Below are 20127 nucleotides of genomic sequence, written 5' to 3'. Positions count from 1 at the left end.
ACATTTTATTGTGCAAGAACTGTCATATTGTCACCAGTTGCCAAACCCTTCCCGTTCATCTCCTTAAGCAGCTCCTCAGCCTCAATTTTCCTTTTATACTTGCATAAACCCTGAAGAACTGCCTTGAATGAAAAGCAATCTGGCTCCACTCCCTTCTCAGCCATGTCCCTCAAAATCTCTAAAGCTTCCTCTACAATCCCCACATAGCAATGTGCAAGAACTATCATATTGTTATCAGTGGCCAAACCCTTCCCATTCATCTCCTTAAGAAGCTCCTCAGACTCAGTTTCCCTCTTATCCTTGCACAAACCCTGAAGATTTGCCTTGAATGAAAGGCAATCTGGCGCCACACCCTTCTCAGACATGTCGCTCAAAATCTCTCAATCTTCATCTACCATCCCCAAATTCCAAGCAAGAACTATCATATTGTCATCAGTGGTCAAACCCTTCCCGTTCATCTCCTTAAGCAGCCCCTCAGCTTCAGTTTTCCTCTTATCCGTGCACAAACCCTGAAGAACAGCCTTGACAGAAACCAAATATGGCTCCATCGTTCTCCGCCATGCCCTTCAAAATATCTAAAGCTTCATCCACCATCCCCACATTGCAATATGCAAGAACTATCATATTATATGTAGCAAAAAAGGGTGAAAACCGAACACCAACCTTGTCCCTCAAAATCTTGTGACCTTCACCGTACCGCAACTGATCCCTGAACAGCTGAAACAAAGACTTCTAAACCTTTTCATCAGGGGCTGAACCATCCTTATTCATGCCCCCAAGAACCTTCTCAGCTTCTGACGTCTTTTGTTTGGAGAAAAACTCTTGAAGAGTGGCATAAACTCGATTTGGCTTCAAGAACCTAGTTGCCCTGCTCGATGATGATTCTGATTGAACACTGTGGTAAAAAGTCTTAAGGATTGAGGCAAAGAGTGAAACATGCTTCATGATTCAAGCTGGTCAGCGATTGATTGAGTCTTGTCTGGGTTAGGTATCTCGTGACAAGTGGGTGCTTCACTTGCACATCTAACCCGTTCCCGACTCCGGCAGCCAAGAGTTGTACTAAAGACACCTTCAAGTTGGGAGTGTGTGCCAACCTGCTCGGCTCACCAAAGTGTCATCAGTGGCCAAACCCTTCCCATTCATCTCCTTAATCAGCTCCTCAGCTTCAGTTTTCCACTTATCCTTGCACAAACCTTGATGAACTGCCTTGATTGAACCAAATCGGGCTCCACATCCTTCTCAGCCAAGCCCCTAAAAACATCTAAAGCTTCATCCACCATCCCCACATTGCAATGCGCAAGAACTATCATATTGTCATCAATGGCCAAACCCTTCCCGTTCATCTCCTTAAGCAGCTCATCAGCCTCATTTTTCCTGAAGAACTGCCTTGAATGATAGGCAATCTGGCTTCACACCCTTCTCGGCCATGTCCCTAAAAATCTCTGAAGCTTCATCGACCATCCCCACATTGCAATGTGCAAGAACTATCATATTGTCATCAGTGGCCAAACTCTTCCCGTTCGTCTCCTTAAGCAGCTCATCAGCCTCAACTTTCCTCTTATCCTTGCACAAACCCTAAAGAACTGCCTTTTATGAAAGGCAATCTGGCTCCACACCCTTCTCAGCCATGTCCCTCAAAATCTCTAAAGCTTCATCGACCATCCCCACATTGCAATGTACAACAACTATCATCTTGTCATCAGTGGTCAAACCATTCCCGTTCATCTCCTTAAGCAGCTCCTAAACCTCATTTTTCCTCTTATCCTTGCACAAACCATGAAGAACTTCCATGAATGAAAGGCAATCTGGTTCATACCCTTCTCAGCCATCTCCCTAAAAATGTCTAAAGCTTCATCTATCATTCCCACATTGCAATGAGCAAGAACTATCATATTGTCATCAGTGGCCAAACCTTTCCTGTTCATCTCCTTAAGCAGCTCCTCAGTCTCAGTTTTCCTCTTATCCTTGCACAAAACCTGAAGAACAGCCTTGATTGAAACTAAATCAGGCTCCTCACCCTTCTCAGCCATGCCCCTCAAAGTTTCTAAAGCTTCATCTACCATCCTCACATTGCAATGTGCAAGAACTATCATATTGTCATCAGTGGCCAAACCCTTCTCGTTCGTCTCCTTAAGCATCCCCTCAGCCTCAGTTTTCCTCTTATCCTTGCACATACCCTAAAGAACTGCCTTGAATGAAAGGCAATCTGGCTCCACACCCTTCTCAACCATGTCCCGCAAAATCTTTAAAGCTTCATCTACCATCCCCACATTGCAACGTGAAAGAACTATCATATTATATATAGCAAAAGAGGGTGAAAACCCAACACCAACCCTATCCCTCAAAATCTCCTAACCTTCATCGTGCTGCAACTGATCACTGAACAGCTCAAACAAAGACTTTCAAGTCTTTTCATCAGGGGCCAAACCATCTTGATTCATGCCTTGAAGAACCTTCTCAGCCTCTGTTGTATTCTGTTTGGAGCACAACTCTTGAAGAGTGACATAAACTGGATTTGGCTTCAAGAACTCAGTCTCCTTGCTCGATGATGATTCTTATTGAACACTGTGGTGAAAAGTCTTGAGGATTGACGCAAAGAGTGAAACACGTTTTATGATTGGAGCTGGTCGGCGATTGATTGAGTCTCGTTTAAATTAGGTATCTCATTTCTGGGTTTTAGGTTTTTCGTTGGCAGAGGAAGTGAAATGATGCAAAGGGAATTCGTAAAAGTTGGTCTTCATTATTATTACTATTATCTTATATATTATTAATTAAAAAACCTAAAACTAAAAGTCTCAACTCTTATCTTGTGCACATCTCCTCCTTAGTTTATTATTTAACTTATAACTTTGTAGTTTTATTAATTTTCATATGATTGTAATTATGTTTATAGCTTCTCCTTACGATATTTTACTGTAATTTTTCAAAGGCTTAAATATGTTGGGGGCCGCTATAAAATAAGGGTCCTTTGGTTTAAGCCCCTTCAAAAAAAATTCTTTAGCATACACCCTTATATCAAATTATTAACTTTGATACCTCATTGTCTTCCACATTTACAGGCTGCTGCTGAGTTGATTGGCCTTCTTCATTTTGAGGCTGGTTGCATGTCTGTCCTGCATTGACTTGCTCCTCCTCCTCCTCTTCATCTTCAAGTTCCCATGATGTAGGGGGCTTCTTGCATGTTCTCCTGTTGTGGCCTAAACTCCACATCTTTGACACTTGTTAGAGGTCTGGGTTCTTCTAAGTTTTTTGGGGTTGGGCTCTTCATCTGGTCCCCTCCTTCTCAGTTTCTTTGGTCTTTAGGGCCTAACTTTGAATACAGGTGGTAGGATATCAGGATATGGGGTAGTAGGCCATTGAGATGATCCATTTATGGGTGATACATTAAAGGAGTAGCAGAGGTCATAAGTCTCCTTACTATAGTAAGGATGGAAAAATCTTATGGGATCCTTTCCTAAATCAAATATACCTGCAAATGCATGCCTGCAGTGTATGCCAATTAGGTCCCAGTAGTTGCAACTGCATCTACTCTTCCCTATATCAACCACAAATTTCTCCAGGGAAAGTTTGTGTTGGACCTCAAAGATACCATCACCACACATCCTTGGCATCCAATCCTCACTCTTTCCAATCTCCCAGTTCAGCCTATTCATGGGCTTTGGCATCACTACACCTCTATACTTCTCCACCTTGGCCTTCATCTTTGCAATCCTACTCATAAGATACTGCCTGGTCCACTGACACATAGTAAGGATGGGCTTATCCCTTGCCACCAGTATTGTGTTGTTGAAGGCTTCAGATAAATTGTTCATCAAGACATCGCACTTTGGGTAGTAACTGATAGCATGTTTGCACCATGATTTAGTTGGAATTTTAGCCAGCCATTCATATGCTGCTGCATTAATTTCCTTTATCTCCATCATTTTTTCCTGCCATCTCTGGATGTAGGTTGCTTTGGCAGCCGCCATCATAGTCTCTAATCATCAACCCGCCCCCAAATTTTTTCTTGGAGTTAGCATACAGATGGCGTACATAGAACCTATGCTCAACATCGGGCAACATCTCATCAAAAATAGCCAGAAGACCCTGCAAAACAGCAACAAGATTATGTTTATCATTATGGCACAAAAGCAAGGCATAAACAAAATGATAGCATGAAAATGATGTTTATCCTTACCTTTTGTTGGTCCGATATAAAGGTCCACCTTTGCTGGTCACCAATATCCTCTAGAAGAAGCTGCATGAACTATCTCCATGTCTCCTTAATCTCTGTGTCAACAACCCCAAATGCAAGTGGGTAGTATTGATCATTTGGATCTCTACCCACTGCAATTAACAAAATTCCACCATATTTGGTCTTAAGATGGCAGCCATCTAACCCTATGAAGGGTCTACAAGCAGCTTTAAAACCTCTTTTGCAGCCATCAAAACTCCAGTAGAATGAGCCAAACCTAGGCTGTAAATCACCTTCAGTAGGACTAGCCATGGTGAGTTTGGTGATGTTACCAGCACTCCTATTTCTCAGCTCAGCACAGTAAGACCACAACATATTGTATTGTTTCTTTGCATCTCCCTCCCACACTTCTTTGGCAATCTTTCTTGCCCTGGAAGCTCTCCAAGGGGTGACTCCAATTGAAAAATCCTTCCTTACCTCCTCAACTATATGATTAATCTTCACATCAGGATTAGACCTGTGTTTGTCTATAATGATGCTTGAAATCCACCTTGAGCTGGCATTCATGTTGTCAAAGACCCTTGAACATGTATGTTTTGATACACATGTTTTAATCCTAAAAGTCTCACTTCCCCCAACCTTGCTACAAAACACAATGAAGTCACAATCTTCTTTGCATCTAATCCTCACCCTCTTTCTATCATTTTTAATGTATCTGGTCTCCCTGCCATTAAGAATAGAGTGATGACCTACTGCTTGTTTAAAATCATTCAATGTCCTGAACTCCATACCCACTTTAAACATAAAATCTTTACACATCTCTTTCGTTCTATACTTAGGGTACTTAGGTCTGTCAACTCCTCCTTCAATATCACTACCATCATCACTGTAAATCTCCTCAGTTATATAACCTTCTTCAAGTTCATCCAAATTATCAAAATCTTGCACATGTATCTCCAATGAAGCAGGAACAGATCTATGTGCACCTAGCCCGACTGCAGGAACATCTCCTGATGTGCCTTCACCATTCAGGTTGATTGCTTGACCATCACCACCATTAAGGTTGATTGCTTCACCATTCAGGGTGCTCTGTGGAACAGGTACAGTTGTGCCTTCATCAGCAGCAGCAACATGTGTGTTTGTAGTTTCATCATTACAGTGATTTGGAAATCCATCTTCCAAGCCCATAGCCCTCTCTTCTTCACTATCATCTAATCTGACACCATCAAGAGATTCATCCGAAGAACTTTCACCATCTTCCACAGTAACTTCCTCAACCCCCTGAGAACCACCAACATTCCCACCACCCTCCACACCCTCCAGAATAACACTCCCCATAACCTTCCCCTACCTCATAAACTACCCTAGAAACAATACCATCCACACCACCAGTGACAACCCCCTCCACAACACCCTGAGCAACCCCAGAAACCCCACCCTCCACAACACCCTCAGCAACCCCTGAAACCCCACCCTCCACAACACCCTCCATAGGACAGCAACAACTTCACGACCAACTTCTGCACATCGACCTCTGGAGGACCACACGCACACTCTGACTCGGACAGACCAACATCCCATACAACGAGATCAGAGAAAAGAGAAATTGCCATCACATCCCAAAACAATACCATTGGTTAATCTTGTCCAAAAGGTGTGCAAGACACAGAGAGGAAAACCATGGCACAAAACGAGGCATAAGAAAAAAAACAAGGGAGGCTACGACTATTCAATGATTCCAAATTGTCCAACATCCTCCATCCAACTCCTCTTCTCACGGTATCAACAAATGATTAACATTGAAAAATTACAACTCGTATTTGAAACAGCAATCACGGAATATGGTTGTTTGAACCTGGGAAATCGAAATTTCAATTCTTAGGAGACGCATTATTGGAAAGACATTTGGCTTTTGCCACATCATGATCAAACAGAATTATCTCAGCAGAGAATAGCTATGGTTAAAAAAAATAACTTCACCTTTGACTTGACTTACCAAAATAATAACTTGACTCATAATAATCTATTTATTGCTAATTATAAGACATTTTATAGATAATTTGGTGTGACCCTTACTAAATTTTAGAAAAAGTTATTAGATGTAATTAGGTTAAATCATATATTAGGGCTCGTTTGGTGACCAGGACAAGATATGATAGGACAGGATAATAATCATATCCTGTTGTTATCTGTTGTTTGTTGCACCAGCAGGATAAGATAACATTATCCTGTCTCCTATCCTATCCTGTCAATCATGTGTAAAACTTATCCTGAGGGGAGAGCTAGGATAGAACAGGATAGGATACCAGTTATATATTTTCTTTCAGTATCTAACTCCAATTAATTTATTTTAATATTATATAATTTATAATTTATAATAATATTAATTAATAAATATAAAAATATTAATTTAACTAAAATAAATAAGATTGTTATTCATAAATAGTAAAATAGACTACTCACTTACAAATATTGATTTATTAATAATAATAAACTAATTTAATATTTTATCTCCTATTATTTAAAACTTATTTATCTACTTATATAATAATTTAAATATAAAGTATTTTTGAAATAATAATATTTTTAATTTAATTAATTTTTATTGTTTATCACATGTCAAAACTAAGTGTAAACCATTGATTACAAATATTGATTTTTTAATAGTAATAGATTAATTTTCTATTTTCATCTCCTATTATTTAAAACTACTTATCTACTTATATAATAATTTATAATTTAATTCTAAAGTAATTTTGAAATAAAAATATTCTTAATTAGTTGATTTTTATTGTTAATTATCACGTGTCACAACTAAGTGAAAACCAATTGGTTAACTGCATAATTTTATTTAAAAGGCTATCTTCAAAACAATAAAATAGGCTAATTAATAAAATTTAAATTAATTTTATTTATTTTAAAATATAGACTAATTCATTAAAATGTAAATAAATTAAATTTAATAGAATGATCAATTTTAAATGTATTTTTTATTCAAATATAAATCTGATGCATTTTTCCTTATCATATCATGTCCTTATCATGTGCACCTCAAACACAAGATATGATAAGAGTCTATCCTGCTCTTATCCTATCCTGTTGCTATCATGTTCACATATCATATCCTATCCTGACCACCAAACGGGCCCTTAGTTTTTAACATGTTTATACAATCTACCACATTTATAATTAAGTAATGTAGTGAGTAGTGTGGAAAATATTAATTATTAATGATATTTAAAATTTGAGAATTACAAAAGTATAATAAACACATGGTGTATATTTGGAAAAAGATAATAAATATTTCTATAACCTATAAGGGTTTTACATAAATGGACACAAGTATATAGGATCTTATAATTAGGGACGAAAGGAGTATTAAAGAGAGATAATAATAGTTATTTGAAAAGTAAGAATAAATTTTTTTTGAAGGTAAGAATAATAGTTATTTGTAGAGAATTGTGATAGGTGAAAATAAGAAGAGGTAGGAGAGATATGTACAATTAAATGAGAGTATAAATGGAATAAAATGTAATAAATAGCCTTGAATTTCTAAGATAACAATAATTTTGAAAAATAGTAAGAAGTGAAGAACTATAACAACAACAGTTTTGAAATGGAGTGAGACGAATTTTCGTAGAAAGAGCTAGCCCATATTATTGGGAGATAATCATTTAACAATAATTTATAAGTTGAAAGCATCACTCTCTTCTAATCGCATTCACAAATCACAATGGAACTACCCCTACCACTTGCAAGGCAAAAGTTTTATATGCTGAAACTTTTATCCAGAGAATTCTATCAACTGATAATAGAGAGTAAATGCAATGAAACTATTAACATGTAACATTGAGCAGAACTGCAAGTGGAACTAATAGAATGGGAGAGTGCATATTTGGGTAACTTCTTCACTATACAATACAAGCTACGTGTATGATGTTAGAATGAAAATTACTTTGGTTATTGTAGTAGTCACATAGGCCAGGCATTTGAGAGCCACATTATAGGTTAAACAACATGTTCATCTATCTAAAGATCAGAAGTAGCTCAAACGAGATTCTGTAGGACGCACGTTTGTGTGACGCCGAGGTGTCCCAATTTCACAAGCATTTACTCTTGATGCAAACCGAAGTGAACATAGAGACTCCCCTGCTGACGCTTGGTCAGGAGAGATGTTTACAAACATTAATGTCTTCGAGTCCCCACCTAGACAAGGCTGTTCAACATTGTGTTCAAGAAATCAGTTCACCAGACACACTCAATATTGTAAAATTTGAAATAAATGTTACAAAAATTATTTCTTTATCTCTACTTATGCAATCTTTTTGGTCGACACAATCTATTCGAGCCAGAAATATCCACATCACAATGGAGCTAGCCAGCTAGCTCTTTGAGCAGGTTTTTCATTCAGAATACTCGAATCCAAAAACCCTGCTTAAGGGGAATCAGACAACATACCACATGAACCAACCACCTGCTTGTTCCATGTTTGTAATATAAATATAACTTATTTATGATATAATTTCACATATATACAATTAAGGGAAACTAATAATGCATTGTACTGTGGTTCTACACTGATTAGAGATATGACCAAATAAATCATTAAAGATGGTAGTGTAAGGCTCTAACCCAAAATTTAAGATGGTATTATAACAATTAACAAATCCTAGATCCATCATTGGGTCGCCCACCCACACATGTTTAAAGTTCAACAATCAATCTAGCTCGCAGTTGTTCTAGGATGTCGAGGGTAGAGTTATGCTCTAGCCTAAAATTCAAAACATAGCATGGAAAGTCCTTCATGTGCATCTAAATAGAAGACTTATTATAAGACAAAAATAAGTTTTAGCACTAGGGAGATTCTTCATCGAAGTTAAGAACATTTCAGCATTATTATTGTATTTAATATAATGAAGACCAAGGAATATCTTAAAATATGGAGAGAGAAAAAATACCTGAAGTAGATATGTAAGCTTTGAGTTCCTGAATGGGATATGATCATCCTTCTTGGCTAAGGCAAATATAACATCACTCAATGATGACAGACTTTTATTTATTGCCTGATTACAAATGAAATAAAGTTCATATTATCAGAAATCAAATAAGCAGAACTATATGATCTAGAAAACCTCATGCATGGCTTCACATACTTGAGTTTCTTTCAATCGGTCCCCGGTTGACCCACTTCTTGAGAGACGCTCACTCCCAGCGAGATCAATAAGATTCAGAACACCTTGTACTTGTTGATCAGTGCTCTGGCAGAGCAACAATTTGATTGTGTTAGATTGTTGGTGTTTGTATGGAAAATTGGGACATAATCGAGCCAGGTACATGGAACATGATTTTAAACAGGTGAAGCAATTATGAGGGGAGAAACATCCATTACCTCATTTACACCATATATTCGAAGAGTGAATACAAAATGACTTCTCGAAGATTGTTCATTCATCTGAGTTTTTCCCACAGACCTAAAAGAAAATAAAGAGAAAAACAAATATTAGTTGAAAGTGACATCCAAAAGCAAAGTATTTTAGCTTCTAGGAGTAAGTCAAAATATTTTGTTGCAATAGAAGTATGTCTACTTTTATTTTTCCAAAATCAGTAACCTATTTCTCTTGATCCCATATAAAGCTAGCAAAAATGGCAAGTTCCTTCATTGTGCTTTATTGATGGAGCAGGCACACACAGCCACATTGAACAAAAATTAAGAGCGTAGAAAGGATCCTCCTACGAAGTAATTTTTTACCTGCAATTTGCAGCTTGATTTAAAAGAAATGCAACCTCTTTTACACTTTCAACATCCACTACTGTAAGATCAGTAACGTGAGTATTTCCACTGGCATCATGCTTGATCGTGTATTGCTTTCCAGGAGTACCATTTTCTACGCGTGCCGCATCTGATGTCGACCGATTTGTAGATAACAGATCACGAATGGTTTCATTGTATATTTCCAACATTGATACCTGTAAAAAATTTATGTAGGAGAAAGCATATTAGATCTCACCATCATACTTAAAACTTGTACACATTGCAATGATGGGAGAGTTAAGAAGACAATATTTTATATCACCTGCATTTCGTATTTCCATCCTTGGGGCTGCTGAGACTGTCTTGTTTGAAATATTTGTTCGAGTGATCGAGGTATCAAACCCTTTTCTCCCGGAAATCCAGGCCTGCCCATCATTGTATAGGTTTTACCAGACCCTGTTTGACCATAGGCAAAAATGCAAACCTGGAAACAAAAAGTTCATCAGATTTCATACAAACCTTGGTGCTAAACATTTATACATACGAATTGATAAACATATTATAAATCAAAAGTCTCTTTCAAATTCTATTTTGTTGCAGTAACAGACTAGCAAATGAACAATGGCTTGCAGCTATGCATATATTATTACTTGAAAAATAATGTATGGGATGAAGTACAGAACTTATAAATTACCTTATAACCATCGAGAGCACTTTGCACAAGCTGTGAAATTTCTGTGAAAACTTCTTCTTGTCGTGCATCAGGTGCAAAAACTTTATCAAACGTAAAAGAATGTTTTTGGCCTAGAAAAACAGTAGCACCGTAGTGTTATAACAGAATTAAATGATAAACTAAGACAAGCATACATCAATTAGAAAAAGAAGAACTTCAATGGCAAAGAGCATCATGAGATGTACCATTTTGGGTCAACTCGATTCCTCGTCCAGAAGCCTCCATCGATGTGGGATAAGAAACAATCTTGCCTTCAGTGCTGCAACCTTCATCAGGCAACAGAGGCCGGACTCTACAGAACACACGAATGTTCCCTTTTAGTTCCTGTTAAAATGGAGAATGGAGATTAGTAGGATGTGGATTTTATTTTTAAATTATCAACAAATTTTGGTTCAAGGAATTACCAAAATGGTGTTATGTAATTTTTTCCTCAGCTTCTCCCCTTCTATCACTTTAGATTCAGCATCAGCCAAGCGTCTTTCTAACTCATTCACAAGTTTTTGTTGCCCTTCAAACTCTGTTCTTGTCTCGATAGCAGATATATCATAAACCTGATAAGGAAAAAAAGTATAATTATACCAGAAGTCCAATGAGACTTCTTTTATTCTAAATGCATGCATCATTACCTGTGTTGTAAATAAGGAATTAATATAAGAATTATTATTAGAAGATTATATTCAGTATTAGGAGATTTATTCTCTTATTAGGAGATTGTGTACATAATTAGTTATTTCCTTATTTAGGATTAGTCTTCTTCTATATAATGTAATTACCCTTTGTATTCTGATTAAGAAGTAATAATACAATTTCTCCTACTTTCAAGTTGGTATCAGAGCTCCCGATCTTGGGAGTTCTGCTTCTGCGAAAAAAACCCTAGCCGTCTTATTACGGCCCTTTTATCTGGTAACGTTTCCTGTTTTGCCACTGTTGGCTTATACCGTTTGGAGGCCTGTGCTCTTCATCACCGGCCTGCCATCCTCTGTTCGTTACTCCGATTGCACAGAGAGGGTTCCCCGTGCCTTTTGGTCTTGTTCTGAGGGTCGTTTCCTCACTTTGTTGGTGTTTTTTCTTGAGAAGCCTTTGGTTCTTCCATTCAAGGAGAGTGCAATCTTCTCTGTTTCTGTTATTTTTCCTCTTGTTTCCCTTCTACAGTAACATCTCTCAGTATGTCTGGAGACGAGATTCCCATACCTAAGGAGAAACTCACTTCTGGAGTGAAAGTCTCTCTTCCACCTTTGACCCACAAAGATCTTCCGGTATTACAAGGTTCCTTTCGCTTGGATGGGCGCAACTACCTCCAATGGTCTGAGCTCATCTGTCACACTCTCATAAGTCGTAAGAAAATCAGTTATATTGAAGAAAAAGCCCCTGCTGAAACTGATCCACAATATGACACATGGCGTGAAGAGAATTCTCTTATTATGACCTGGTTTTGGTACTCCATGATTCCGGAAATTAGCCGGAATTATATGTTTTTCCCTACTGCTAAGGAGATTTGGAATAATCTGGCACAGGCATATTCTAAGAAACAAGATCTCTCAGCTTGTTATGAATTGGAAAATAAAGTTTTCAATTCTAAGCAAGGAACTCTCTCCGTGACAGATTACTATGGGACCTTGAATGGTCTATGGATTGAATTAGATCAGTATCAAAATCTGAAGATGAAGTGTGATGCTGACTCCACAACATTGAATAAATTTATTGAAAAAGCGCGAATCTTTAAGTTTCTCTCTGGGCTTAACTCTGAATTTGATCCGATTCGGGTCCAAGTTTTGGGTAAAGAGCAACTCCCTTCTCTCTCAGAGGTGTTCTTTATAGTTCGTGGTGAAGAAACTAGGAGGACAGTGATGGTGGAAGACAAATCAGTTGATGGTTCAGCCTTAGCCTCTGGAAAGGGTCCCATAAAAGGATCCACCTCTTCCGGACACCCTAACCGTGATGATCGCCCCAACCGTGATGATCGCTTCAACCGTGATGATCTCTTCAACCGTGATGATCGTTGCACTTACTGTAAGAGGTCTGGTCACACCAAAGAGTACTGTTTCAAACTTTATGGAAGGGAAAACGTCCTTAGACGTATGAGGGGGTCCAAAGGTGCTCCGCAGAGGCGCGCAAATCACACAACTTCTGACATGGAAAATGATGGTGAAGTCCCACCTGTACCACCAGCAGAAGATGTCCCTAGCCTTAGCAAAGCAGAATTGGAGCGTCTGAGAGCTTTTATGGACTCATTGAGTAAGCCCTCTGGTTCTTGTTCTCTCACAATGACTGGTAAGAGTTCTACCTTCTTATCTCTTAATGCTTTGAGTACTGAAAATGACTGGATTATTGACTCTGGTGCTACAGATCATATGACACCTCACCCCTCACATTTATCTTCTTATTCCACTTACCCTGAAAAACACTATATCACTGTTGCTAATGGATCCCAAAACCAGATTACGGGATGTGGTAATATTCACCTTAGTCCATCTCTTCCCTTAAAGCATGTGCTTCATGTCCCAAAGCTTTCTAACAATCTTTTGTCCATCCATAAACTCACTCGAGACTTGAACTGTGCTGTAACCTTTTTCCACTCACATGGTGTTTTTCAGGATCTTGCCACGGGACAGATAATTGGGATTGCTAAGGAACAGGACGGGTTATACTGTCTGCGGCACGAGGAAAGCAAGTGTCATCAGACGAGTTCAGAGTCCTGGAATACTTCTCAAATATGGTTGCGGCACAAGCGTCTTGGGCATCCTCCTTTTAGTATTCTTAGGACCATGTTTCCCCATTTATTTTCAAAAGTGTCAGTCGAATCTTTTCATTGTGATGTTTGTCAGTTTTCTAAGCATCATCGTTCAACTTTTCTTCCTAGTAATAATAAATGTGCTCAACCTTTTGATCTTGTTCACTCTGATGTGTGGGGACCTTCGTCCATTTCTAATGTTTTTGGTGCAAAATGGTTTGTTACTTTTATTGATGATTGTACTCGGATTACATGGGTTTTTCTTATGAAAGATAAGTCTGAGGTGTTTCAATTATTTGTTAACTTTTTCCACATGATTAGAACACAGTTTGGGAAACCTATTAAGAGGTTAAGGTCAGACAATGGGAAAGAGTATGTTAACAAGAATTTTTCTGAATTTCTTACAAAAAATGGTGTGGTTCATGAGTTGACTTGTGTTGACACCCCACAACAAAATGGGGTTGCTGAAAGGAAAAATCGTCATCTTCTTGAAATCACTCGAGCTTTACTCTTTCAAATGAATGTTCCTAAGTTTTATTGGGGGGAAGCTGTCTTGACTGCTGCTTATTTAATTAATAGGTTACCTTCTAGGGTTTTATCTAGTGTTAGTCCTGTGCAGGTTATGACTAGCTTCTTTCCGTCTGTGCCCATTAAGTCAGGTCTTCAAAGTCGTGTATTTGGTTGTTCCGCCTTTGTCCATGTTCACGGTCATCATCGGGGTAAGTTAGATCCTCGGGCTATTAAGTGCATCTTTATAGGATATGCCTCAGATAAAAAGGGCTACAAGTGTTATCATCCTCCTAGTCGTCGTGTCTATATATCCATGGATGTTACTTTTCAAGAATCAGAGTCTTTTTATCCCAATCCTCAGCTTCAGGGGGGGAATACTCAGGAAGTTGAGTCTCCAGAATTGTCTGTTATTCCTCTTTTACAGGATCCCTTGATGCCTTCCTCTATTCCTATCACTGAGGACAGTGATGATGATGACAATGGTCCTGAACTAGTACCAAATCAGAATGATGACAATGGTCCTGAACTAGTACCAGATGAGAATGATGACAATGGTTCTGAAGTAGTACCAGATCAGAATAATGTTGACAGGTTCAGGATAAAGTACCAGCGGAAAGTAAAACCCGTCCTGATCCAACAACAAGTCCAATCGTCTGATCCTGAGGTAAGTGTTGCGAACCCTGAGCCTAGTAATTCCTATGAGCATAACCTTGATGACTTACCTATTGCCTTACGAAAAGGAAAACGTTCATGTGCCAAGTACCCTATATCCCAGTTTGTGTCTACTCAAAATCTTTCTGTGCAGCATCAGAGTTTTATTTCAGCTATTGACTCTATTAGAGTCCCTACATCAGTACAAGAAGCATTAAAAGATAAGAACTGGATTCAAGCCATGAATGAAGAGATGCATGCACTGGACAAAAATGGAACTTGGGAGATTGTTGAGAAGCCAAATGACAAGAGGACAGTAGGTTGCAGGTGGATTTATACCGTGAAGTACCGATCTGATGGCACACTTGACAGGTATAAGGCGAGGCTAGTTGCAAAGGGATACACCCAGACCTATGGAATTGATTATGAAGAGACATTTGCTCCGGTAGCAAAAATGAACACTGTAAGGATCATTCTTTCCTTAGCAGCTCATTTTGATTGGGAGTTACAACAGTTTGATGTTAAAAATGCTTTCTTGCATGGAGATTTGGAGGAAGAGGTGTATATGGAGATTCCACCGGGGTATGACCCTACTTCAGGAAGAAATAAGGTGTGCAAACTGAAGAAGGCCCTATATGGGCTCAAACAGTCACCCCGAGCTTGGTTTGGGAGATTCACTAATGCTATGGTGTCTCTGGGTTATAAACAAAGCCAAGGTGATCATACCCTCTTTATCAAACATACTCAAAATGGTAAACTCACTCTTCTGTTAGTCTATGTAGACGATATGATCATTGCAGGTAATGATGAACTTGAGAAGCAGAATCTGAGGAAACAGTTGGCAGCCCAATTTGAAATGAAGGATCTTGGAAAACTGAAATATTTCCTAGGTATGGAGGTGGCATACTCGAAGCAAGGGATTTTCATATCTCAAAGAAAGTATGTCCTTGATCTTCTCAAAGAGACTGGTAAATTGGGTTGTAAGCCCATTGGAGTGCCTATAGAGCAAAACCACAAGATTGGAAGTAGTGAGGAGGACCTTAGGGTTGATAAGGCTCAATATCAGAGACTTGTGGGGAAGCTCATTTATCTATCTCACACTAGGCCTGACATAGCTTATCCTGTTAGTGTTGTCAGTCAATTCATGCATGACCCACAGGAGAGACACTTACAGGCTGTGGATAGAATCTTGCAGTATCTGAAGGCAAGTCCAGGGAGAGGTCTGCTGTTCAAGAAGAGTGAGCAGTTGTCTATGGAGGTTTATACTGATGCAGATTATGCAGGGTCAATTGTTGACAGGAGATCCACTACAGGATATTGTATGTTCTTGGGTGGAAATTTAGTTACATGGAGGAGCAAGAAGCAGAATGTAGTTGCTAGATCAAGCGCAGAGGCAGAGTTTAGAGCCATGGCTCAAGGAGTTTGTGAACTGTTGTGGATGAAGATCATACTGGATGATTTGAAAATAAAGTATGAAGCTCCCATGAGACTCTTCTGTGATAATAAATCTGCCATTAGTATTGCTCATAATCCAGTCCAACACGACAGAACAAAGCACATAGAGATAGACCGGCACTTCATCAAAGAGAAATTGGATAGTGGTCTAATATCTACACAGTATGTCCCCTCAGGACTTCAGTTGGCTGATGTGCTCACCAAAGGACTTCCCTTGGAGCGGTTTCGAGAGCTTACTTGCAAGCTGGGAATGATAGATATTCATTCACCAGCTTGAGGGGGGGTGTTGTAAATAAGGAATTAATATAAGAATTATTATTAGAAGATTATATTCAGTATTAGAAGATTTATTCTCTTATTAGGAGATTGTGTACATAATTAGTTATTTCCTTATTTAGGATTAGTCTTCTTCTATATAATGTAATTACCCTTTGTATTCTGATTAAGAAGTAATAATACAATTTCTCCTACTTTCAAGTACCTGCAATTTCTTTTCGGCAGATTCCAGCTGCTCTTGTAATGCCTTTAACTGGTTATCTTGCAAACTACATTTTTCCTGTGAAGCAAAGTTTATCATTTCAGGCCTAGATAATAACAAGAGAATGTGACATTTACCAAAAAGAAACAGAATATAAACCGACCTCCAGTTCATTTGTTTTTATAGCCAAGTTGTTCAGTTCGGAGCAAGATTTTTCTGAAGAATCTTTAAACTTCACTAAATCAGAAGTTAAAGTTTGCAGTTGAGATAATTGGCGGTCCCGATCATCCCTCACTTGTTGCAACTCCACTCGAAGAGATGCAACTTCACTGGCTAAAATTTCCTTCTGTTTTGTTGCTTCTTCTTGAGAGGACTAACAATACAATGAAACAATTTAAATACTAGTTGTATGTTCAGCAGAACAATTTTCAGAAACTTCATGAAGGACAGTAAATTAGCAATAATAAACCCAAAACCCACATTTAATCATGATTAAGGTTTACCAAGAAAAAAAGACCCCACAAAAGATAATTACAAAGCAAATATGCACTCAAAACTCCAAAATTCTTTTCTCCATAAAAAATTAAGAACAAAGAGATATAACCTCTATAAATTTTCAAATAAATCAAGCAAACTTGCCCAAATATAAGTACTTTCAATTCACTAATTCTTCCCTTTAAGGACTATTATGAGATCTTTGGGGGACTCTGTGATTAAAAGAAACACTTCCCAATGTATACCTACACAGTATCAGGTGCTTTAGGACCAACATAATGTCCAACATACCATAACAAGTGGTTTCTGCTGATATCCAACATAACAAATGAAGAGCCAAAAAGTATCAGGTGCTTTAGGACCAACATAATGTTTCTGACTGATTAGGTTATGAAAGCAAGGAATATATTTTAATGATAGGGAATTTATTTGTTGCTGTTTGAAGGAACTTCAGATGATTTGAGTTTGTAAGTAATTATCTTTACGTTAAGAAAAATAGTCAATATTACTACTAGACTCAAGCAAGGATTTGAAAAGTAAAATATTTTTTTGTGCTCCTATTTTCCTAGAACAGATTTAAAGAAAATTCTGAATATTCTATCTAGTAATGTATTAATAGTTTACAGGGAGGGGAAATCCTTAGACTCTACCATTGAATGCAACATTATAAGAACCCATGCAATTTATTCAACAATAAGACATCATAGTTAAGAATTTCTTCAACCAAAAATCATGCATTCTATTCAATGTAGCCTACTTCTATTTTAGTAAGCACAAAAATACATAATGAATACAGATGGTTAGGAAGAAACTCATGACTAATTAGTTCTTCATTTTGGTTAATGGGGATTTTTAGATGAAGATGATAAGATTCCAATTCTCCTTACTTACCAGTGACTATTGAATTCAGAATTGAAACAGTTCAAACACCAAAGCGAACTCACCATAGACAAAGTAAGCTGACCCCTTAACATAGTAAGGTTCTCCACTACAGTAGCCTTCTCTTTCTCTACGCGCTTAAGTTCCTCTTCAGCTGAAGAAAGCTCTGAATGAAGTTTTCCATTGTACTGCTGTAAGCTAGTTATGTAATCTTGTAATTGCTTATACATGTCATTGAGTGATGATATCTGCAGAATTCATTTATGTAGACATTATTTATGAGAATGATTCCTAACATGACAACCAGTACCAGAATGTTATCTTACCTTTTGATTTGATGTTTGAAGCTCTCGCTGAGCTCTCTCAAGATCCTCCGATAATGTAGCCTGTGATCTCTCGAAGTTAAGCCTAGCCTCTTTCTCCTTAACAAGAGACTCCACTGCGGCCTTGTGTTTTCAAAGATATAAGTGTAAATTTATAATTAACCTTTCTCTTGCATTATGCACAATAAAATTCACTCCTTAAAAATTTCCAGTAACTTGGAAATCTCACTTACCGTTTTTTCCGATTCTTCCTTCATTAACTTCTCTTGGAAAGAAGAGCAATTCCTTCTCAGCTCCACAATGATTGAATTTAGTTCTTCTTCCTTGATTTTGAGTAGAAACTCTGAAATTAAATAAATCCGACCACATTAGTAGAAAAAATTGGTGAGGATTTTCTAAAACAATGGTGGAAAAGAATGAGAAATAATCTTTACCTAATTCCATGCATTTCTGCTGGTTTAATTCCAATGAATTCTTTAGTTTTTCTTGCTCCAGTGAGTAGCTTAACTCAAGGTCTTGGAACCATCTGATGCAAACCTTGAGCCTTTTTATATAATCTATCATATTTTCACACCTCTCCTAAAAACACCAAAATTTTAAGTTAATGTCCAAAGCCTAGTACACATAATAGGACACCCATTTTGATCTCAAACCCAAATAGCCAAAACAAGCAATGAAAAAATACACATGATGCAAATTGAATGAAAGTAAAGCTACAAACTTTAACTAACCTTATAGTTAAATCTGTCTTTCCTTTTAGATTTTTCATTCAGCAAGGCCTCCACATCCTCTCTTGTGAACTCAACACTGCCATAATCAGACCCAGCATTGCTTGGTGGAGTGCTACTTGGGCCAAGGTCATGGCCACCATTTACAACACCAAAAGAAAGCCTTGTTCTTCCATTAATCGGAGTAATCGGAGTTCCCACCATTTTTTCTTTGCTTCAATCTGTCAGTGAGGAGCTCATTACCCACAAATTTGGTAAAACTCTGCAAAAAGATCACTTTTTTATTAAGCGTGACGTTTCACTTGCACTTATAGCAGATATGAAAACGACCCATGACTGAAATTAAGGTGAAAATGGTAGACAAATCATGGTAAACGAGTAAAGGAGACACCTTTGAACGTTGGAGGGGGTGGAGTGTGAATGGGAGTGAAAGTGAAGGCCACTTCTAGTTCATTGTGGTCAATTTGAAGCTCAAGAGTTCACTGTCTGCAGAGACACTTTGAGGAGAGAGAAAATGGGTGTGTGTGTGTGAGAGAAAGAGAAAGAGAAATAGAAATAGAAACAGAGACTAGTCTAGTACTGTGGGCACATGGATTGTATTCAAAGCTAACTAGATCAAAGTCAGTTGCTTTAGCAAGAAGAGATTGGTGATGATCCACACACACAGAAAAGAAAGAAAGAAGAGAAGAGATTGAGAGATGGATACTTGAAAAGAAGAAAGTAGAAAGGAGTGAAAATAGAAAAATGGGTTGCTATTTTTATCATTAATAAAGATTCTTGCACACTCAGGCTTAGTTTGGTTGGAGGGAGGGGAAAAGAAAGGAAAAGAAAACACGGAAATCGATGAGTGAATTTGGATTAAACCTTAGTCCTAATTCACTCCTCGATTTCCGTGTTTTCTTTCCCTTTCCTTTCCCCTCCTTCCAACCAAACATAGCATCAGTAGACGTCTTCGTTCGTATAATAGTTCGTATAATAGTTTAAGTGTTAAGAGCGTGATAACATATGAGTTAGATAACAATATGAAGGAATTAATTTCTGATGGGGGTAATTTATTTTTTTAATGTAAAGTATATAGTTTAAAAAGGAAAGAGAAATAGGAAGAGAAGATAAGAAAAATAAATTGTAAGTATGATTTAATTGAAAATTGGAGATATATTGGAAAAAATAGTGTTTAAAGTTGTGTGTTATCATATTTGATAAGATCTTTTTTCTAAC

General features: G+C 37.8%; 3 protein-coding genes across 3 annotated transcripts; all 3 read right to left on the bottom strand.

The window, feature by feature from the left end:
• Positions 1–5: 5 nt before the first annotated feature.
• Positions 6–365, bottom strand: LOC130744076 (pentatricopeptide repeat-containing protein At2g37230-like). The gene has a single exon (XM_057596271.1). It carries the CDS (start codon positions 363–365, stop codon positions 6–8), a length of 360 nt encoding a protein of 119 aa, XP_057452254.1.
• Positions 366–1365: 1000 nt separating this feature from the next.
• Positions 1366–2174, bottom strand: LOC130744075 (pentatricopeptide repeat-containing protein At5g39710-like). The gene is made up of 2 exons (XM_057596270.1): positions 1776–2174; positions 1366–1563 (listed from the first exon to the last, which is right to left on the bottom strand). Exons 1-2 carry the CDS (start codon positions 2172–2174, stop codon positions 1366–1368), a joined length of 597 nt encoding a protein of 198 aa, XP_057452253.1.
• A 5849-nt stretch (positions 2175–8023) lies between these two features.
• LOC130709520 (kinesin-like protein KIN-14N) lies at positions 8024–19640 on the bottom strand. The gene is made up of 17 exons (XM_057558903.1): positions 19301–19640; positions 18913–19171; positions 18616–18760; positions 18415–18524; positions 18185–18304; positions 17924–18106; positions 16648–16857; positions 16488–16562; positions 11064–11210; positions 10845–10983; positions 10621–10730; positions 10249–10410; positions 9924–10141; positions 9564–9645; positions 9328–9432; positions 9133–9237; positions 8024–8390 (listed from the first exon to the last, which is right to left on the bottom strand). The coding sequence occupies exons 2-17, from the start codon at positions 19111–19113 to the stop codon at positions 8211–8213; spliced, it is 2292 nt and encodes a 763-aa protein (XP_057414886.1). The 5' UTR covers positions 19114–19171; positions 19301–19640; the 3' UTR covers positions 8024–8210.
• Positions 19641–20127: the final 487 nt, after the last annotated feature.

Source organism: Lotus japonicus, chromosome 3 (assembly GCF_012489685.1).
Source record: "Lotus japonicus ecotype B-129 chromosome 3, LjGifu_v1.2".
NCBI lineage: Eukaryota > Viridiplantae > Streptophyta > Magnoliopsida > Fabales > Fabaceae > Lotus > Lotus japonicus.
Note: the sequence above shows the minus strand (reverse complement) of the source record. Positions and strands in the feature narration are given on the sequence as shown.

Excerpts from the sequence above, each read along its gene's own strand:
- LOC130744075 (XM_057596270.1), bottom strand. The coding sequence starts at position 2,174 with ATGTGCAAGGATAAGAGGAAAACTGAGGCTGAGGGGATGCTTAAGGAG. Across the intron at positions 1,564-1,775 it reads ATTCATGGAAGTTCTTCATG|GATAAGAGGAAAGTTGAGGC; the intron begins GTTTGTGCAAGG and ends GGTTTGTGCAAG.
- LOC130744076 (XM_057596271.1), bottom strand. The coding sequence starts at position 365 with ATGTCTGAGAAGGGTGTGGCGCCAGATTGCCTTTCATTCAAGGCAAAT.
- LOC130709520 (XM_057558903.1), bottom strand. The coding sequence starts at position 19,113 with ATGGTGGGAACTCCGATTACTCCGATTAATGGAAGAACAAGGCTTTCT. Across the intron at positions 18,107-18,184 it reads TTCAAACATCAAATCAAAAG|ATATCATCACTCAATGACAT; the intron begins GTAAGATAACAT and ends TGAATTCTGCAG. Across the intron at positions 9,646-9,923 it reads AATCAAGCTGCAAATTGCAG|GTCTGTGGGAAAAACTCAGA; the intron begins GTAAAAAATTAC and ends ATTTTCTTTTAG.